Here is a 22,231-nt window from a genome sequence, read left to right on the forward strand (position 1 = left end):
TCCCGAGGGAAATTGGGTTTCGTTACAGCCGCACCAACCAAGAATAGTGTAGAAATATAGCAATATAAAACCATAAATAATTAAATAATAATAATCGTGCCAAGTGGAAATAAGTCCAGGACCAGCCTATTGGCTCAGAGTGGCCAACACTCCGAGGGAGGAGTTGTAAAGTTTGATGGCCACAGGTAGGAATGACTTCCTATGACACTCAGTGTTACATCTCAGTGGAATGAGTCTCTTGCTGAATGTACTCCTGCACCTAACCAGTACATTATGGAGTGGATGGGAGTCATTGTCCAAGATGGCATGCAACTTGGACAGCATCCTCTTTTCAGACACCACCGTCAGAGAGTCCAGTTTCACCCCCACAACATCACTGGCCTTACAAATGAGTTTGTTGATTCTGTTGGTGTCTGCTACCCTCAGCCTGCTGCCCCAGCACACAACAGCAAACCTGATAGCACTGGCCACCACAGCCTCGTATAACATCCTCAGCATCGTCCGGCAGATGGAATTGGAAAAAGGGGAATTGGAGCCAACGAGGACCATATCCTGAGGACCTGTAAAACCATTGAGATTCCTTCCTGAGCCTTGACAGAGTCACAAACTTATGTCAGCAGTGTTACCGTGTTTTGGTGTAACATCTCCTGCACACTAATAATCTGCAGTTTTATTTTCCAGTTTTACAGTACAGCTGTTAAAATATCAGCTGCTGAAACGGTATTAACGGCCTTTTGTCACTACCCTGTACACTACATTGTCTGCCAATAGCTTTGTTCTGCTCTCCTGATTCCATAAAATCGAGAGCTCCGGAGTGCTTCTTGAGCCCAGGTGACCTTTGTTCCCGGCACTCCCCAGAGCCGGAGCTGCAGCTCAGACTGTCAGGAGGCATCTTGTCTGCAGGCTCCACACTTGCACTCAGCGACTTGGGATGGGAAGCAGCCCCTGGCCGCCACAGTAGGACCAGCAAGCTGTAATTGCCTGTGAGGTCTTGTTGGCAACCCAAGATAACCTCCGGTGCTGAAGGTAGGTTGGGGTGAGGCCTACATTCTGATTGGTTTACTCTCCGCCCTCCATTCTGCAGTTTGTAAGTACTAGGCCTCCAAGCCTGAGGAAGGTCTGAGCCCCAGTTTCCACGGAGATAGGAGAGACAGTTTCATTGAAGGCCATGAGTCAGAAACCTTTTTAGAGAGTGTGGGAGTCAACCAGTACTGAAGGTAAATATTCTGAGGAATATACAGTAGTGTGATCCACTGTCGATAAGTCTTGGGAATGGTATATATTTGGCAAAAGCTCTTGACCTCGCATTCTACCTTATTCTGCCTTTGCACATTATTATCTGCCTGCACTGCACCTTCTCTGTAACACTTTATTCTGCGTTCTGTTATTGCTTTCCCTTGTACTACCCCAATACTACACTGATGTGATGAAATGATCAACTTGGGCAGCAAGCAGAACGAAGTTTCTCACTGTGCCCTGGATTGTGCAACAATGATTAAACTACTTGCCACATAGTAGCATCAGTGACAGTGTTCCTTCTGACTTGATCTCTATGCTCAACAGCTCAATGGGAGCCCAGGGCAGCAGGGACAAGACAGCACCTACCCCAGCCAAAACCGCAACTAACCCCCTTCCTCCCCATCATCAGCCAAGATAGAAAAAAAGACGGAAGAAAGATTTCATCTCATAGAGCTTGGAAACAGCTACCTTAGTTTGATGATGGCCAATCAGTACCTAACTATAACAAATAAACTCTTCGCGGGCTTCCAGCTGGGTACAGGTATCGATTATCACCAATGTTTCGATAACAAACTCTGCCATCTTCATCAGGAATGATGTCTGGGCATGTCTAGTATGGTGGTATTTATACCCCGCAGTCCACCCCTCCTGATTGGTTAGTCCCCATCCAATCAGGTTTCCGCTCTCCCACCTTGTTTAATATTGAAACCTGATTGGATGAGGACTAACCATTCAGGAGGGACGGACTGTAGGGGTGTAAGTACCACCAGTCTGGACATGTTCAGGCATCATTCCTGAAAAATGGCAGAGTTTGTTATCGAAATGTTGGTTATAATTGATAACTATACACAGCTGGAAGCCTGTGAAGAGTTTATTCATCATAGGCATTGGGAAAGCACTGGATCCTTTTTTTGTCCAACCATAATAGAAACATAGAAAACCTACAGCACAATACAGGCCCTTCGGCCCACAAAGCTGTGCCAAACATATCCCTCCTTTAGAAATTACTAGGCTTACCTATAGCCCTCTATTTTACTAATCTCCATGTACCTATCTGAAAGTCCCTTAAAAGACCCTATCGTATCCGCCTCCACCACCGTTGCCAGCAGCCCATTTTCTCACACTTGTCTGGGTACTTGTTCAATATTGTGAGTCTCTGTCTTCACCACCTCAATAAAAGTTCAAAGTAAATTTGTTATAAAAGTACATCTATGTCAGCAATATACAACCCTGAAATTTATGTTTGCCGGCATTCTCAATAAATCCATAATAGAATAATAACCAAATAACCATTACAAAATCAATAAAAGCACACCATCTTGGGTGAAAAAATCAACAAACTGTGCAAGTACAAAAATAAATAAATAATAATGATCAATAAATAAGCAATAAACATTGAGAACATGAGATTGTGGGACCATATCAGTGACGGGGCGAGTGAAGTTATCACCTCTGGTTCAAGACCCTGACAGTTGAGGGGTAGTAACTGTTCCTCATCCTGGTGCTGTGAGGCCTGAGGCTCCTGTACTACCTTTCTAATGGCCGCAGCGAGAAGAGAGCATGACTTGGGTGACAGGGATCCCTGATGATGGACGCTGCTTTCCTGCGACAGTGTTTCATGTAGATGTGCTCAGTGGTGGGGAGGGCTTTACCCGTGATGGACTGGGCCAAATCCACTACTTTTTGTAGGATTTTCCATTCAGGGGCATTGGTGTTTCCATACCAGGTTGTGATGCAGTCAATGTGCTCTCCACCACACAGCTATCTATAGAAATCAGTCAAAGCTTTAGATGTCTTGCCGAATCTTTGCAACCTCCTAGGGAAGTAATGCGTTCTTCATGATTGCACTCATGTGCTTGAGCTAGGACAGATCCTCTGAAATAGTAACACCGAGGAACTTCGTGTTGCAGACCCTCTTCACCTCAGAGCCTCCGATGAGGACTGGCTCATGGACCTCTGGTTTCCTCCTACTGAAGTCGATAGTTCCAGTTCCCAAACACCCAATGGAAGAAAATATTTTCTCAAAAATTCCCTGTAGATCTCCTACTCGTTGGTGCCTGTGTGCTAAGAGGAAACGTTTCCACATTGTGCATTATATATTGTTCAAATTTTTGATTATCTCAGCCAGTCCTTGTCCCTGCTTAGGGAACAGAGATATTGGAATGGAAATGGGGGGGTCAGCAAAAGCTGGGGGGTATCATCCCATGGGGGATGATGCTTGGATCATAACTACTGGCTCTAAGTGAGGCAATACTTCACCTGCGAATCTCTAAGGGTCACCCCCTTCTATGTCTGCGAGACCCAACGTAGGTTGGGGGAGCCGCTTTGTCAAACACCTTCACAACAGGCTGGATTCCCCAGTGACCATCCATTTTCATTCCAGTCCCCACTCCCGTTCCAACATGCTGGTCCTACTACCACGACGAGGCTGTTCTCAGTTTGGTGAGCAACACTTCATATTCCATCTGGGCAGCCTGCAACCTGATGGCATGAGCATCGATTTATCTGATTTCCAGTGATTTCTCCCCACTGCCCTTCTCCCTTTTTCCATTTCCCATTCTGGCTCTCCTCTTATCTTCTCTTCTCTTCACCTGCCCATTGCCTCCCTCCTTCTTCCCGTTCTCCCATGGTCCGTTCTTCTCTCCTATCAGATTGCTTCTTCTCCGGCCCTTTACCTTTTCCACCTATCACCTCCCATCTTCTTACTTCATCCCCTCTCCCGCCCAACCAACACTCCTTTCCCCTCACCAGGCTTCACCAATCGGCTGCAGCTTTCCCTCCCACCTCCTTATTCTGGCTTCTTCCCCTTCCCTTCCCAGTCCTGATCAAGAGACTCAATCTGAAATGTCAACTTGAGAGATGAGGCCTGACCAGCAGAGTTCCTCCAGCACTTTACTTGTGTGTGTAACTCTGGATTTCCACCATTGCAGATGGCCTTGTGTTTTTGAAGGGGGGGGGGGGGGGGAAGGGAGATAGTCTCGGTGTTCGGGACAAATTTTGCTTTGTACTCGAGTGAGGAGAATGTAGCAAATCGGACCCTGAACTTGAGCTGGACTCAGCACTTCGACTGCTAGCAGGAACAGAGGGTTTGTTTCGTGATGTCTCCACCAATCTGTTGTGACGGGTTTTGCAGAATCTCGCAATGCAGAGATATGAGGGTGGAGAGGCCCTTCCTTCGAACCACTGGAATGTAGAAGCAAAGCAAAAAGTCAGCCACTCAGCAGTGATACTGCTCGACAGGCAACTGGAGAGAATTTGCTTACACTCCCTGGAAAAGTCTATCAAGTAAGTATTACAGTCAGAAGCATACTAAATCAGTTACGCCAGCCATTGAACTAGGCAGTACGGGCTTTGTCAATGTCTAGGGTTAGTGATAACTGGAGGATTTGTATAATTACATACTCCCATGGTCTTGCTAGATAAGATTTTGACCCAGCAATGACAAACAATAGTGTGATCGATAGGGAAGCAGTTGGCACTGGTGTCACTGTGCCTGACGCCTTTGTAGTAGAGGTGGCCAGTTTGCAATCTGTAGCTTTACTGTGCAAAGCCACTGTATTATTGCGCAGCTTGTGGAATTGTTTCATTGTTCAGGGTCAGTGTGACAGAAGGAAGTGGTGTCAGCGATTGGGTAGCTTGATATAAAGCCAGCATTGAGTATTGGCGTGCTGATTAAAGGAGGTTCTGGAGGCAGGAATGAAGTGAAATGGTGAAAATATCTGAATTTCACAACAGACAGTCTCCAATGGAGTCACAGTGTGTGGGCAGTGTGTGGGTATAGGCGCCCAGTACCAGTAACAGGTCTATGGTACAGGTAACAGTGTCAGTGTGTGGGTACAGGTGCCCAGGAGAGGTAACAGTGTCCATGTGTGGGTATTAGATCTATGGTACAGATAACCATGTCAGTGTGTGGGTACAGGTAACAGTGTCAGTGTGTGGGTATAGGTCTATGGTACAGGTAACCATGTCAGTGTGTGGGTACAGGTCTATGGTACAGGTAACCGTGTCAGTGTGTGGGTACAGGTAACTGTGTCAGTGTGTGGGTACAGGTCTATGGTACAAGTAACCATGTCAATGCGTGGGTACAGGTGTCCAGTACAGGTAACAGTGTCAGTGTTATAGATGCCCAGTACAGGTAACAGCTTTAGTGTGTGGGCACAGGTAACAGTGTCAGTGTGTGTGTACAGGCCTTGGCACAGGTAACAGTGTCAGTGTGTGTGTACAGGCCTTGGCACAGGTAACAGTGTCAGTGTGTGTGTACAGGCCTTGGCACAGGTAACAGTGTCAGTGTGTGTGTACAGGTCTGTGGCACAGGTAACAGTGTCAGTGTGTGGGTATAGGTCTGTGGTACAGGTAACAGTGTCAGTGTGTGTGTACAGGCCTTGGCACAGGTAACAGTGTCAGTGTGTGTGTACAGGTCTGTGGCACAGGTAACAGTGTCAGTGTGTTGGTATAGGTCTGTGGTACAGGTAACAGTGTCAGTGTGTGTGTACAGGCCTTGGCACAGGTAACAGTGTCAGTGTTATAGATGCCCAGTACAGTATAGATGCTTTAGTGTATGGGTACAGGCACATGGTATGGGTGAGAGGGTTTCTTCCACTGACTGTCTCTGCTCTCATCGTTCCTCAGGGTCCAGCAGTGCTGGCAGTTACAGCAGGAGTTGCTCAAGGCTTATTCTCACTTTAATGACTGGATGCACTCAGCTGAAGCCATGGCCAGGGACCCTCGCACTTCACAGATCTGTTACTCAGAAGCAAAGGTAGAGCTGAACCGGTTTGAGGTGAGAAAACTGCCTGCGACACCCCCGCCCAGAGTCTGAGATCGTCACTCGGGCAATGACCTCCCCAGATAAGGCTCCGTAAGGAAGCTCTCTTCCCTATTACTCCCCAGCTGGGAATGGCATCGACAGGGATTTGCATGGATGGTGTTTTTCAGGAGGGATTTGTGATGGGAGTGGGTTATCACAGTGATAGATTGGAGTTGGTTTTTGCAGCAATTGAATGTTTATAATGGAAGTCACCATGAAGTGTACAGGTTGAGAGAATGGGGCACAGCGTAAGTCCTGATGGTACTGAATGAGTGGGAAAGCTAACAAAAGGTAACAGAGGGATGGGTTGGAATAAACTGGAAGTCAAAGTCAAGTCCATTGTCATGTGCACAAATATATCTATGCACGGGTGGAATGAACATCTTACCTACAGCAGAGTTACACTTGCAAATATCAGACACACAACATTCACAAGAAAACTATAAATTGTTCAAAATTATACCGGTAAGTAGTTCAGACTCAACGGCCTCTCCGGGTCCAACCAAATGTGCAATTATTCGTCCTTTGTATTTTTTTTAACGATTACAAGACACTGCTGGCTATTAACGGCATCAAGTACTGCAGGTCTTCCCCGTCAGCAAACTTCACGATAGCAATGGAGCTGGACTTACTGCGTAACAATGTTGTGTTGACACTTGGACTTGTTGTGTACCATTGGTGCGCTAAGGTGATGCGTGATCCAAACAAAAAACTATGCGAGTGATTGTCTTGGGTTTTTTTCTTGTGATTGCAAGACCCTGTTGGACATTGGTAATGTGCCTAGTTCACTGGTCCTTTGGTGATACCGAGGGCAAGGTGAACTCCATTGCTTCAGTTGTGGTGAGGACTAGCCTTTTGGAAAATAGGGTCACCTGGTGCAACTGCCCAGGAGAAGAGACACCGAGATAGTGTGGGAGACAGCAGAGGCCTTTGTGGAAATGCTGGGTGGAGGGCTGGTCGCTCCTGCAGGTGCTTCCCTCAGGCGCTGCCTCCGAGCTTCCCTCTGGTGTTCGCTCGGTGCAGCCCTCTGGTGTTCGCTTGGTGCTGCCCTCTGGTGTTCGCTCGGTGCAGTCTCTGGTGTTCGCTCGGTGCAGTCTCTGGTGTTTGCTCGGTGCAGTCTCTGGTGTTTGCTCGGTGCTGCCCTCTGGTGTTCACTCGGTGCAGTCTCTGGTGTTTGCTCGGTGCTGCCCTCTGGTGTTCGCTCGGTGCTGCCATCTGGTGTTCGCTCGGTGCTGCCCTCTGGTGTTCGCTCGGTGCAGTCTCTGGTGTTCGCTCGGTGCAGTCTCTGGTGTTTGCTCGGTGCTGCCCTCTGGTGTTCGCTCGGTGCAGTCTCTGGTGTTCGCTCGGTGCAGTCTCTGGTGTTCGCTCGGTGCTGCCCTCTGGTGTTCGCTCGGTGCAGTCTCTGATGTACGCTCAGTGCTGCCCTCTGGTGTTCGCTCGGTGCTGCCCTCTGGTGTTCACTCGGTGCAGTCTCTGGTGTTCGCTCGGTGCTGCCCTCTGGTGTTCGCTCGGTGCAGTCTCTGGTGTTCGCTCAGTGCTGCCCTCTGGTGTTCGCTCAGTGCTGCCCTCTGGTGTTCGCTCGGTGCAGTCTCTGGTGTTCGCTCAGTGCTGCCCTCTGGTGTTCGCTCGGTGCAGTCTCTGGTGTTCGCTCAGTGCTGCCCTCTGGTGTTCGCTCGGTGCAGTCTCTGGTGTACGCTCAGTGCTGCCCTCTGGTGTTCGCTCGGTGCTGCCCTCTGGTGTTCACTCGGTGCAGTCTCTGGTGTTCGCTCGGTGCTGCCCTCTGGTGTTCGCTCGGCGCAGTCTCTGGTGTTCGCTCAGTGCTGCCCTCTGGTGTTCGCTCAGTGCTGCCCTCTGGTGTTCGCTCAGTGCTGCCCTCTGGTGTTCGCTCGGTGCAGTTTCTGGTGTTTGCTCGGTGCTGCCCTCTGGTGTTCACTCGGTGCAGTCTCTGGTGTTCGCTTGGTGCAGTCTCTGGTGTTCGCTCGGTGCTGCCCTCTGGTGTTCACTCAGTACAGTCTCTGGTGTTCGCTCGGTGCTGCCCTCTGGTGTTCGCTCGGTGCAGCCCTCTGGTGTTCGCTCGGTGCTGCTCTCTGGTGTTCGCTCGGTGCAGCCCTCTGGTGTTCGCTCGGTGTAGTCTCTGGTGTTCGCTCGGTGCTGCCCTCTGGTGTTCGCTCGGTGCAGCCCTCTGGTGTTCGCTCGGTGTAGTCTCTGGTGTTCGCTCAGTGCTGCCCTCTGGTGTTTGCTCGGTGCTGCCCTCTGGTGTTCGCTCGGTGCAGTCTCTAGTGTTCGCTCGGTGCTGCCCTCTGGTGTTCGCTCGGTGCTGCCCTCTGGTGTTCGCTCGGTGCAGTCTCTGGTGTTCGCTCGTTGCAGTCTCTGGTGTTCGCTCGGTGCTGCCCTCTGGTGTTCGCTCGGTGCAGTCTCTGGTGTTCGCTCGGTGCTGCCCTCTGGTGTTCGCTCGATGCAGTCTCTGGTGTTCGATCAGTGCAGTCTCTGGTGTTCGCTCAGTGCAGCCCTCTGGTGTTCGCTCTGTACTGCCCTCTGGTGTTCGCTCGATGCAGTCTCTGGTGTTCGATCAGTGCAGTCTCTGGTGTTCGCTCAGTGCAGCCCTCTGGTGTTCGCTCTGTACTGCCCTCTGGTGTTCGCTCGCTGCTGCCCTCTGGTGTTCGCTCAGTGCTGCCCTCTGGTGTTCGCTCGGTGCTGCCCTCTGGTGTTCGTTCGGTGCTGCCCTCTGGTGTTCACTCGTTGCAGTCTCTGGTGTTCGCTCGGTGCAGCCCTCTGGTGTTCGCTCGGTGCAGTCTCTGGTGTTCACTCGGTGCAGTCTCTGGTGTTCGCTCGGTGCAGTCTCTGGTGTTCGCTCGGTGCTGCCCTCTGGTGTTCGCTCGGTGCAGCCCTCTGGTGTTTGCTCGGTGCAGCCCTCTGGTGTTCGCTCGGTGCTGCCCTCTGGTGTTCACTCGGTGCAGTCTCTGGTGTTCACTCGGTGCAGTCTCTGGTGTTCGCTCGGTGCTGCCCTCTGGTGTTCGCTCGGTGCAGTCTCTGGTGTTCACTCGGTGCTGCCCTCTGGTGTTCGCTCGGTGCAGCCCTCTGGTGTTCGCTCGGTGCTGTCCTCTGGTGTTCGCTCGGTGCTGCTCTCTGGTGTTCGCTCGATGCAGTCTCTGGTGTTCGATCAGTGCAGTCTCTGGTGTTCGATCAGTGCAGTCTCTGGTGTTCGCTCAGTGCAGCCCTCTGGTGTTCGCTCTGTACTGCCCTCTGGTGTTCGCTCGGTGCTGTCCTCTGGTGTTCGCTCGGTGCTGCTCTCTGGTGTTCGCTCGATGCAGTCTCTGGTGTTCGCTCGATGCAGTCTCTGGTGTTCGATCAGTGCAGTCTCTGGTGTTCGCTCAGTGCAGCCCTCTGGTGTTCGCTCTGTACTGCCCTCTGGTGTTCGCTCGGTGCTGCCCTCTGGTGTTCACTCTGTACTGCCCTCTGGTATTCACTTGGAGGAAGAACCATCTGGAGCAGGCAATGTCCCATGCACCATCCATCTGTAGGCCTTGCCATACTTGGGACTTGGGCTATATTATTTTTATGTAACTGTACGCTTTCTACGATCATATGCAAATGTGCTGTGTGTTTTGTACCTTGGTCCCAGAGGAAAGTTGTTTTTGTTTTTCTATATTCATGTAATGGTTGATGATAATTAGACTTGAACTTGAACAAAAAGGAAAAATATTAGAACAATAAAAGAACAAAGTCCGTTGTAGAGCAAAGTGGTTACAGTGTTGCTGCAATAAGTTAGTGATTAGGATTGTGAAGGTTGATTCAAGGACCAAATGGCAGAAGGGAAGCAGCTGTTCTTCAACCTGTGGGCCTGGGATACCCATGATGTTTGGAGCCTGCATTGCCTGCATTTGAGACCACCTTTGTTCTTCCTGGTGTTGAGTCAGTGCTTGTTGGAAGATCTGACCTCAAGACGGCAGGCAAGGCAAGAGGTGGGGAGACTTCACTGTGCAGTGTCACAGGAAAATGTCAGATCCGATTTTGTGATTATGGAGGAGAAACCTTTGGGGCTTGAGCAGAGTGGCAACCACATTTGGGTAAGTCAGACTGGAACCACTTGATGAGGTCAGATAACAAGAGGGAGCACTGGAGAGAAGTTGCTGGCCCTGCCCCAACATCTGAGCACTGCTTATGGCGTTGGTCCCTTTTAAGTTGGCTTGGCCTGGAACACCCCAGTAACTGTGCAGTGAGCAATTCTACCATGAGTCCTGTAAAACTCAGCATCCGTTCTTGACCATGAAACCAGTCTCACTCTTAACCTGGCATCTCAAAGTCATATTCTGTTTCATGATAGAATTGGCATACAACAGGGAATAGTACAACACAGTGTGGGCTCTATGACCCACAAGGTTGTGCTGACTCTCTAATCTAGTCCAAGATTAAATTTAACTCCTCCCTGCCACATAACCCTCCACTTTTCTTTCATCCATTTTCCTGTCTAAGAGTGTCTCAATGTCTCTTAATGTATTTGCCATTTGGAATTTGGACTTCATTTGCCTAACTTTTTCCTTCACTGTAATACAACGAGCCTTTGGATAAACTATCCTTTCATCAAAGCCCTCACATTATTTGGCGACTGTGTCACAACCACGGATTCGGCAGCGCAGCGGATACGGCAATCGCGCTCATGAATATGCATGTACCAGCTAATTATTATTTCATTGTGAAGCTATTTAACTCCATTCTTTTCATCGTAGTACTTATCAAGACTTGAACAAAGCACAGCAATGTCTCACTGCCTGCTTGCATTCAGCCTCGCCTGAGAAATTGGACTGTCGAGTCAACTGGCTCTGAAGACTGGCGGTATTTATTTTATATTTAGTTATTCCTTTCAAACGCAGTGTTGGCTTCATTTTCCATTTGAGAGATTTTAGTTAATGGCCCTGTTTGGCCTAGCGTTAATTATTTTCTTTTCCCTCTAACTCGGTTCTCATTAAAGTCTGTGACCCACTTCAATGTCTCTCGCTTCACGCTTGGATGTATCCGAAGGTAGTGACGGACTGTTCTACCTACTTTGGTTCCCGTTGGTAGGGACGGACTGTTCTACCTACTTTGGTTCCCGTTGGTAGTGACGGACTGTTCTACCTACTTTGGTTCCCGTTGGTAGGGACGGACTGTTCTACCTACTTTGGTTCCCGTTGGTAGTGACGGACTGTTCTACCTACTTTGGTTCCCGTTGGTAGGGACGGACTGTTCTACCTACTTTGGTTCCCGTTGGTAGTGACGGACTGTTCTACCTACTTTGGTTCCCGTTGGTAGTGACGGACTGTTCTACCTACTTTGGTTCCCGTTGGTAGGGACGGACTGTTCTACCTACTTTGGTTCCCGTTGGTAGTGACGGACTGTTCTACCTACTTTGGTTCCCGTTGGTAGTGACGGACTGTTCTACCTACTTTGGTTCCCGTTGGTAGTGACGGACTGTTCTACCTACTTTGGTTCCCGTTGGTAGTGACGGACTGTTCTACCTACTTTGGTTCTCGTTGGTAGGGACGGACTGTTCTACCTACTTTGGTTCCCGTTGGTAGGGACGGACTGTTCTACCTACTTTGGTTCCCGTTGGTAGTGACGGACTGTTCTACCTACTTTGGTTCCCGTTGGTAGGGACGGACTGTTCTACCTACTTTGGTTCCCGTTGGTAGGGACGGACTGTTCTACCTACTTTGGTTCCCGTTGGTAGTGACGGACTGTTCTACCTACTTTGGTTCTCGTTGGTAGGGACGGACTGTTCTACCTACTTTGGTTCCCGTTGGTAGGGACGGACTGTTCTACCTACTTTGGTTCCCGTTGGTAGGGACGGACTGTTCTACCTACTTTGGTTCCCGTTGGTAGTGACGGACTGTTCTACCTACTTTGGTTCCCGTTGGTAGTGACGGACTGTTCTACCTACTTTGGTTCCCGTTGGTAGTGACGGACTGTTCTACCTACTTTGGTTCCCGTTGGTAGGGACGGACTGTTCTACCTACTTTGGTTCCCGTTGGTAGTGACGGACTGTTCTACCTACTTTGGTTCCCGTTGGTAGTGACGGACTGTTCTACCTACTTTGGTTCCCGTTGGTAGTGACGGACTGTTCTACCTACTTTGGTTCCCGTTGGTAGTGACGGACTGTTCTACCTACTTTGGTTCCCGTTGGTAGTGACGGACTGTTCTACCTACTTTGGTTCCCGTTGGTAGTGACGGACTGTTCTACCTACTTTGGTTCCCGTTGGTAGTGACGGACTGTTCTACCTACTTTGGTTCCCGTTGGTAGTGACGGACTGTTCTACCTACTTTGGTTCCCGTTGGTAGGGACGGACTGTTCTACCTACTTTGGTTCCCGTTGGTAGTGACCGACTGTTCTACCTACTTTGGTTCCCATTGGTAGCGACGGACTGTTCTACCTACTTTGGTTCCCGTTGGTAGTGACTGACTGTTCTACCTACTTTGGTTCCTGTTGGTAGTGACGGACTGTTCTACCTACTTTGGTTCCCATTGGTAGCGACGGACTGTTCTACCTACTTTGGTTCCCGTTGGTAGTGACGGACTGTTCTACCTACTTTGGTTCCCGTTGGTAGTGACGGACTGTTCTACCTACTTTGGTTCTCGTTGGTAGGGACGGACTGTTCTACCTACTTTGGTTCCCGTTGGTAGTGACGGACTGTTCTACCTACTTTGGTTCCCATTGGTAGGGACGGACTGTTCTACCTACTTTGGTTCCCGTTGGTAGTGACGGACTGTTCTACCTACTTTGGTTCCCGTTGGTAGTGACGGACTGTTCTACCTACTTTGGTTCCCATTGGTAGCGACGGACTGTTCTACCTACTTTGGTTCCCATTGGTAGCGACGGACTGTTCTACCTACTTTGGTTCCCGTTGGTAGCGACGGACTGTTCTACCTACTTTGGTTCCCGTTGGTAGTGACCGACTGTTCTACCTACTTTGGTTCCCATTGGTAGCGACGGACTGTTCTACCTACTTTGGTTCCCGTTGGTAGCGACAGACTGTTCTACCTACTTTGGTTCTCGTTGGTAGTGACGGACTGTTCTACCTACTTTGGTTCCCGTTGGTAGTGACGGACTGTTCTACCTACTTTGGTTCTCGTTGGTAGGGACGGACTGTTCTACCTACTTTGGTTCCCGTTGGTAGGGACGGACTGTTCTACCTACTTTGGTTCCCGTTGGTAGTGACGGACTGTTCTACCTACTTTGGTTCTCGTTGGTAGGGACGGACTGTTCTACCTACTTTGGTTCCCGTTGGTAGGGACGGACTGTTCTACCTACTTTGGTTCCCGTTGGTAGTGACGGACTGTTCTACCTACTTTGGTTCCCGTTGGTAGTGACGGACTGTTCTACCTACTTTGGTTCCCGTTGGTAGTGACGGACTGTTCTACCTACTTTGGTTCCCGTTGGTAGTGACGGACTGTTCTACCTACTTTGGTTCCCGTTGGTAGTGACGGACTGTTCTACCTACTTTGGTTCCCGTTGGTAGGGACGGACTGTTCTACCTACTTTGGTTCTCGTTGGTAGGGACGGACTGTTCTACCTACTTTGGTTCCCGTTGGTAGGGATGGACTGTTCTACCTACTTTGGTTCCCGTTGGTAGTGACGGACTGTTCTACCTACTTTGGTTCCCGTTGGTAGCGACAGACTGTTCTACCTACTTTGGTTCTCGTTGGTAGGGACGGACTGTTCTACCTACTTTGGTTCCCGTTGGTAGTGACAGACTGTTCTATCTACTTTGGTTCCCGTTTACACTGAATTGATCTGTTCTCATCATATGGAAAATGGGCTTTCTCTAACACTTTTAATATTCATTCAAGGAATGTGGGCCTCGCACAGTGAATCCACATTTAATTGTCCTTGAGAAAGTTTGGGTGCAGCCCTTGAGGTGTAGATAGAAGGATTTTGACATATTGGTGGAGACTGAGCTGGATAACCCACTCTGCAGTTCTGGCTGAAGATCTTTGTAATGTAAACATTTTCACCTTAGTGTGGATATGCTAAATATTTTACATCTTTCTTGTTTGGTAAAAAGTCTACTGCCCAGGAAAGTTCTCCTGAAAACACTTAAGAAATTACCGCTTCCCACTCTCTGTCCCCCATGTTACTGTTAACCTTCTCTACGTTTCAACATGACATGCCAACTTCACATTTACATTGGAGATGCAGAAATGGCAGCAGGAGAGGTGTATGCTTAGCTTTACTCAAACTTCTAAATGCACAGGAAACCTATTTTCCCTCCTTAAACGATATACAGCATCATGAATTAAGACAGGGGAAGATCAGTCTTAGCCAAATGCCAGCCTATTCTTTGTCTTTTGATTTCCAGGCTCATTGTCTCTCTGTATGAATGTCTACCATCCCTTTGGCTTCTTCCGCGAAGCCAAAGTCTGATCCAATTTATTGCTTCATCTTGAATGCCAAGCAATGGAACTTTCTTGACTAACTTCCTATGTGAAACCTTTGTCAAAGGCCATGTAGACAACATCAGCTGCCTTGCCTTCATCAACTTTCTTGGTAACTTACTCAAAAAGCTATAAGACTGGTTAGACATGGCTTACCATGCATAAAAGCCATGTTAACTATCCCTATTTATCCAAATACTCACATATCCAATCCCTTAGAATACCTTCCAATAACTTTCCCACTACCAGTGTCAGACTCACTGGTCTGCAATTTTGTGGCTTATTCTTGGAGTCTTTCTTAAATAACCGAACAACATTACCTATCCTCCAACCCTCAGGCACCTCACCCATGGCGAAGGATATTTTAACTATCTCTGCCAGAGCCCCTGCAGTTTCTGCACCAGCCTCCCACAGGATCTGAGAGAACACATTGTCAGGCTCTCAGTATTTATCCACCTACCTTGCCTCAAGATAGCAAACACCTCCTCCTCTGTAAGCTGTGTCGGGTCTATGACCTCACTGCTGTATTGCCTCACATCTACCAACTACGTGTCCATCTCCTGATACAAACTAAACCCATTTAAGATCTCCCCCATCTCTTTCGGTCCACACATAGATTACCACCCTGATCTTCCAGAGGACCAATTTTGTTCCTTGCTATTGTTTTACTCTTAATATATCTGTTAAAAAACCCTTGGGATTCTCCTTCACCTTGTCTGCTAGAGCAACCTCATGGCTTCTTTGAGCCCTCTTGATTTCCTTCTTATGTGTTCTCTGGCATTTCTTATACTCCTCATTTGTTCCTGGCTGCCTATACCCACTATGCACCTCCTCCTTTTTCTGAACCAGGGCCTCAATATCTCCTGAAAACCAAGGTTTCCTAAACCTGTTATACTTCCCTTTTATTCTGACAGGAACGTTCAAACTTATGGCGACTATTTTCCCAGGGCTGAAATGGTTGCCACAAGAGGACACAGGTTTAAGGCGCTGGGGAGTAGATACGGAGGAGATGTCAGGGGTAAGTGGTGAGGGCGTGGAATAGGCTGCCTGCATGGTAACAATCCTGAGATCACAACCCTGGAGGTTCTGTCCTCTAACTTAACACCTAAATCCCTAAACTCACTTTGCAGGACCTCTTCACCCCTCCTACCCGTGTTATTGGTTCTAACATGGACCACGACCTCCGCTCACCCTCCACTTAAGAATGCTGTGGATGCAATCCGATATGTCCCTGAACCTTTTATCTGGGAGGCAACCTACCTCTTAGAGAAACCTAGAGGCAACCTAAGAGAAAGAATCTCTTTCTCATCCACAGAACCCCCTAACCAAAGAATCCCCTATCACTACAGCTCGCCTCTTCTCCCCCCCTTCCCTTCTGAGACACAGAGCCAGACTCAGTTCCAGAGACCTCTACATAGTGGCTTCCAGTTAAGGTCCATCCTACTTTGTCCACCTTTGGTCCCATTGCAGTTGAACTACTGACCGCTATGGTACCATTTCCGTTTTTCACCTCAACAACTGTGTGATATCTAGTTTATTGTTAATGAGAAAATAAGATAGCGAGAATCAGAGTTTGGAACTGATTGTCGTTGACAGTCATTGCTCATCACTCCCTGCGTGGGTTGCATGGCCAATTATTTTGTGGCCTTAACCTTGGTTTCTAGTAATCCATAGCATCGTCAGTCTCTTGTGACCCCGTAGGTCTCCAGTTCTTTTTTCTTTTATAACTCTAGTAATTGCTGCACATTAAAGGAAATGTAGGACGTTGGAATCTTCTGGGACAATAGATGTGAGGTTGAGATTTCTCTTTGTCTTCTTGAATAATAGAGCAAGCAGAAGAGTAGGTTTCACCTACATTGTCTCAAACTTCTGTAATCTCAGATAACAACTTCAAGGGATGGTGTATTTTGGAGAAGAAGAGATCAAAGATGAAGATAATTCTCCTTCCTGTCTTATTGGGCCCTGAGCATAGTGGAGCATGGGCCATTGATGACCTCCTGTCTCCATCGTCCAAAGTCGATGGTCTGGTTGGAGTTCCGTATTCCATTGTATCCACTGTCCAGGGGATTGGCCTATGCAGCTTCGCCAGAGCCCTGTTGGCTGGCCTTGCCTGTTTCCACCTCTCATGACAGGGATGTAGGATTGATGATGATTCATGACTTTTCAATGTGGAAGGAACTACAGGTAGATAGAGGAGAAAATCCTTCAATTGGGGATTACTGAACAAAACTCTCCATGAAAAAGTTTGTGAGATCATGGAAGTGGCTGGATGTGCAAAAAAAAATATGGTGGCAAAATAGTAATGGCCACTGAACCATTAATATCTTATCCTGTCAGAGAAGGACCATTGTCTTTCAATTCACACTGACCAAGCATTTGCAATTTATTAGACTCTTGAGTCCTTGAGTCTCAGTAAAGCAAGCTAATTTCCCAAATTATAACTGCTGCATATTGAAACTGAGAGGATACTAAATTGGGCAATTGTACCTTACTTTGTGCTGGAAAAATTCGCCCTTTGATTAATCAGTCCTGGAGATTCATTCCCCCAATTAAGTCATCATAATTTTTCCTTGACTCTTCATTGGAGAACATCTCGGACCATTAACTATCTTGTGTGTGTGTGTGTGTGTCATCCTCCAGGTGGTGGGTTCAACTGAAAATACTGTCCACCCTTTTGTTTGGGATGTTTGCTTTTAACTCTTTCACTACCACTCTCATTAGCACCACTGCAGCTTCTGAACATTACTGTAATTTCCTGGCAGATTTACTTCACGGTATCCTTCCTACAAGTTAGAAGCTCATTGATTTAAAAGTCTTGTTCTACCACAGGGGTTCCCAATGTTTCTTTATGCTATGGATCAGCATCTTTAAGCAAGAGGTCCATGGACACCTGGTTGGGAACCCCCGATCTATCAGGTAGTAGTGACTTCCCACAACAAGTAGCTCCAGGTTCTGGAGCAATCCCATCAGTGTTGTATCAGCAAAATTCTCCAGACTACTGGAAGGATAATGAATCAACTGCCTTTCCTCTGTCATCCTAATACACCCAGAATCTCGAGAGACCATGGATCTGCGCCTGGAGTTTCCAGGGCGCAGGCCTGGGCAGGGTTGTATGGGAGACCGGCAGTTGCCCAAGCTGCAGGCCTTCCCCACTCCACGCCACCGATGTTGTCCAAGGGAAGGGCACTAGGACCCAAGCAGCTTGGCACCGGTGACATCACAGAGCAATGTGTGGTTAAGTGCCTTGCTTAAGGACACAACACATTGCCTCAGCTGAGGCTCGAACCAGTGACCTTCAGGTTACTAGTCTGGTGCCTTGCCCACTAGGCCACGCGCCAACACATTCCACCCAGCAACACACTCTTGGAATGGACTATACTGGAACCACTCAGCATGTCAGACAAGGCATTTGGAAAGAGAAAGTCAGCATTTCAGATCATCGACCCTTCATCAGAATGGGAAAGAGAAAAGAAAGGGTGGGGGAGGGATGGGTAGAACAAACAGAATATCTCCGACAGGGTGAGACTAAATGGGGCAGATGAAGTACCTATGAAGAAGTATAATATGCCTGTACCCAGCTGGAAGCCCCAAGAAGTGTATATTCATTTTAATATGCTTCTTTGGCTGTGTATTGTGTTGTTCATTGTCAGGTTGTGGGCTAATCCCAGCAGGCTCGGCTGCACTAACAGAATAAGAAATGAGAGCCAAAGTGATGACAGAAATAAATGGTGAGTTCTGATGCAGACAAAAGGAAACAAAGAAGTTATCTCAAGTTGCAGAGTTTGATTTCAAGCTCACAAGGCTCAGATGGAAGATGATTACTGCCCTGCTAGACAGGGCTTCAATGAAGCCTTGAAGAATTAGGGATGGTTAGATTTAATTAGATTAGTTTATTGACATATATACAAGGGTGCAATGAAATTCCCTGCTCGTGTTAAGCTCATGGGGATATACACGTAGCACACATGGCGTTGATCTGGTCATTTCTGGTCTGCAGGTTCATTTAGGAGTCCAAGAACAAATTGAAAACTCGCTGCACTACAATCATTCGTTGAAAGTTTAAACAAAGGAACAGGGACAGAGCACATGATAGTAAAGAAACTGAGAACTAAGACAAAGATGGTGATTTTTGAAGAGGCAGACTCTTAAACCAACCTAAGGCAAATTCCTAAGATAAGCAGAGGACCAATTAGAAGACACACAGATGTAGCATGTTTAACACTTGGTCAATGAGAAATGAAAGTGGTGCCACAGCAACAACCTGGCACTCAACGTCAGTAAGACGGAAGAGCTGATTGTGGACTTCAGGAGGGGTAAGACGAAGGAACACATACCAATCCTCATAGAGGGATCAGAAGTGGAGAGAGTGAGCAAGTTCCTGGGTGTCAAGATCTCTGAGGATCTAAGCTGGTCCCAACTTATTGATGTAGTTATAAAGAAGGCAAGACAGTGGCTATATGTTATTCGGAGTTTGAAGAGATTTGGCAAGTCAACAAATACACTCAAAAACTTCTATAATTGTACCATGAAGAGCATTCTGACAGGCTGCATCACTGTCTGGTATGGAGGGGCTACTGCACAGGACCAAAAGAAGCTGCAGAAGGTTGTAAATCTACTCATCTCCATCTTGGGCACTAGCCTACAAAGTACCCAGGACATCTTCAGAGAGCGGTGTCTCAGAAAGGCAGTGTCCATTATTAAGGACCTCCAGCACCCAGGGCATGCCCTTTTCTCACTGTTACCATCAGGAGCCTGAAGGCACACACTCAGTGATTCAGGAACAGCTTCTTCCCCTCTGCCATCCAATTCCTAAATGGACATTGAACCCTTGGACAGTGCCTCACTTATTTTTAATATACAGTGTTTCTGTTTTTGCATGGTTTTTAATCTATTCAATATATGTAATTGATTTACTTGTTAATTTATTATGTTTTATTGTATTTATTATTTTTTTCTCTCTCTCTGCTAGATTATGTATTGCATTTAACTGCTGCTAAGTTAACAAATTTCACGTCACATGCTGGTGATAATAAACCTGATTCTGATTCTGATGTAACTGTTATATCGCTTTGCCACCAGTAGGTGGAGTCTAACACCACATATTGTGAAAAATACAAGTTAAAAATGCCAGTTGTCCATTAGTAAAACTACAAATTCAGTCTTGCTAAAAACTTTATTACTTTAACCAATACCTTCTTTAAAAATATAAAAACAACTGATTCCAACAATGAATAAAGGGATAAAATAAAAAATAACAGAATGTGTAAAGATTGTAGTGCGGTCTCAAGTCGTGTGAAAGAACTGGTGAAGTGTTGGAGTAATCAACAGAGATGGGGTTAATTGACTGAGGACAGGAAGTCAAAGAGGTGATTGGATCCGGAGTCTGATAGCACTGGGGTAGAAACTGTACGTCAGGGTGTCTGGGTTTTCAAGGTCCTCCACCTTTCCCCGGCACGGTAGTTGAGACAAAAAGGAATGGCCAGGGTAGCAGGCCTCCTTGTCGATACTACTAGCCTTCCGGAAGCAAAGCGCCATGAAGATAGACTCGATGCTACTGGACTCTGGGTGGTTTTGGGGATAGTTCACATTGTATGAACATGTATAACCATATAACAATTACAGCACGGAAACAGGCCATCTCGGCCCTTCTAGTCTGTGCCGAACGCTTACTCTCACCTAGTCCCACTGACCTGCACTCAGCCCATAACCCTCCATTCCTTTCCTGTCCATATACCTATACAATTTTACTTTATATGACAATAACGAACCTGCCTCTACCACTTCTACTGGAAGCTCATTCCACACAACTACCACTCTCTGAGTAAAGAAATTCCCCCTCATGTTACCCTTAACCTTTTGCCCCCTAACTCTCAACTCATGTCCTCTTGTTTGAATCTCCCCTACTCTCAGTGGAAAAAGCCTATCCACGTCAACTCTATGCCCCTCATAATTTTTAATACCTCTATCAAGTCCCCCCTCGACCTTCTACGCTCCAAAGAATAAAGACCTAACTTGTTCAATCTTTCCCTGTAACTTAGGTGCTGAAACCCAGGTAACATTCTAGTAAATCTTCTCTGTACTCTCTCTATTTTGTTGACATCTTTCCTACAATTCGGTGACCAGAACTGTACACAATACTCCAAATTCGGCCTTACCAATGCCTTGTACAATTTTAACATCACATCCCAATTCCTATACTCAATGCTCTGATTTATAAAGGCCAACATACCAAAAGCTTTCTTCACCACGCTATACACATGAGATTCCACCTTCAGGGAACTATGCACCATTATTCCTGGATCACTCTGTTCTACTGCATTCTTCAATGCCCTACCATTTACCATGTATGTCCTATTTGGATTATTCCTACCAAAATGTAGCACCTCACACTTATCAGCATTAAACTCCATCTGCCATCATTCAGCCCACTCTTCTAACTGGCCTAAATCTCTCTGCAGACTTTGAAAACCTACTTCATTATCCACAACGCCACCTATCTTAGTATCATCTGCATACTTACTAATCCAATTTACCACCCCATCATCCAGATCATTAATGTATATGACAAACAAGTCATATCAACATCTGGAACAAGTCTCAGAACTAATCCATTTAGGGCAGATATAAAGAAAATGCTTTTTTGTCAAAGGGTTTTGTAATTCTCTGCCCCAGCGAGCTGTGGAACTGGTGTTATTGCATGGATTCAAGGATGAAATAGAGGGAGTTTTGCAAGGGTGATAGGGAATGGGCTGAGGCCAAAGGTCAGCTCAGGCATGAGCTTATTGAATGGCAGAGCAGACTTAAGTTAAATGGCCGACTTCTTCCCTTCTTAAGTTTAGACCATCTAGTGAAGAGACTTCTGGCAAGATGGCTGCGTGTTCAATAACAGCGGCTTCTACGGAGTCAACCAAAGGTGTTATGGTCCTTTTTACGATCACAAGACCCTGCTGGACATTAAAAAGTACTGCAGGTTTATCCCATCAGTGAGTTGCTCGTTTGCAGAGAAACTGAAGGAGCTGGACTTGGTGCTGCTGTCTGCTTCAGGGAGATGTCGGAGACATCGGGCACAAAGGAGGTGCACAGTCTGACAGCAGGCGATCATCCTCATCATTTTTCTTGTGATCATAACACACGCTCTTGGACATTGTTAATACGGAATACTGCAAGTCTGATTCACAGATTTATTGGTGGATGGTGGGGGAGCTGCGTAGTCTCGGTCGTGGTGAAGACTAGGCCTCAGGCCATGGTGTTGTCTGTTTACAGCCGCCCAGGAGAGAGGAACTGAAGTGCGTTGGTCAGTCCGGAGGTGTTGTGGCATGGTGTCCAAGCTGGAACTGGTGCTGCCCCCTAGTGTTCACCTGGCAGAAAACAGTATTGTGCTCGATGGCCGATTTCTGCAACAATACTTCTTTAGCATCTGTATTTTCCTGATACCTTACGTGTGCTTTGTGCTGTGTGTGATTGTTAGTACTGCATGTTGCACCTTGGCCCCGGAGTAACGCTGGTTCATTTGGCTGTGCTTATGGGCATTTGTGTTCAGTTGAACTTGAACTTTGAGCTAAGGCGACACACACAAAATGCTGGAGGAACTCAGCAGGTCAGGCAGCATCGATGGGAATGAATGAATAGATAGTCAACGTTTCATTCCGAGACCCTTCTTCCAGGACTGGGAAGGAAAATACCAGAATAAAAGGGTGGGGGGGGGGGGGAAGGGGAAGGAGGATAGCTGGAAGGTGATAGGTGAAGCCAGGTGGGTGGGAAAGGTCACGGGCTGGA

General features: G+C 47.4%; 1 protein-coding gene across 1 annotated transcript in view; it reads left to right on the forward strand.

The window, feature by feature from the left end:
- Positions 1–893: 893 nt before the first annotated feature.
- Positions 894–22,231, forward strand: part of LOC140716271 (nesprin-2) — a 34,358-nt gene continuing 13,020 nt past the window's right edge. Inside the window, exons 1-3 of the mRNA XM_073028882.1 lie at positions 894–1,026; positions 4,373–4,524; positions 5,869–6,019. Of these exons, the coding sequence (XP_072884983.1) occupies positions 4,382–4,524; positions 5,869–6,019 (294 nt within the window). The 5' untranslated portion in view covers positions 894–1,026; positions 4,373–4,381. The remainder of the gene's footprint in view (positions 1,027–4,372; positions 4,525–5,868; positions 6,020–22,231) is intronic.

The sequence above is a fragment of the Hemitrygon akajei genome, chromosome 25 (assembly GCF_048418815.1).
Source record: "Hemitrygon akajei chromosome 25, sHemAka1.3, whole genome shotgun sequence".
In the NCBI taxonomy this organism is placed as follows: Eukaryota; Metazoa; Chordata; class Chondrichthyes; order Myliobatiformes; family Dasyatidae; genus Hemitrygon; species Hemitrygon akajei.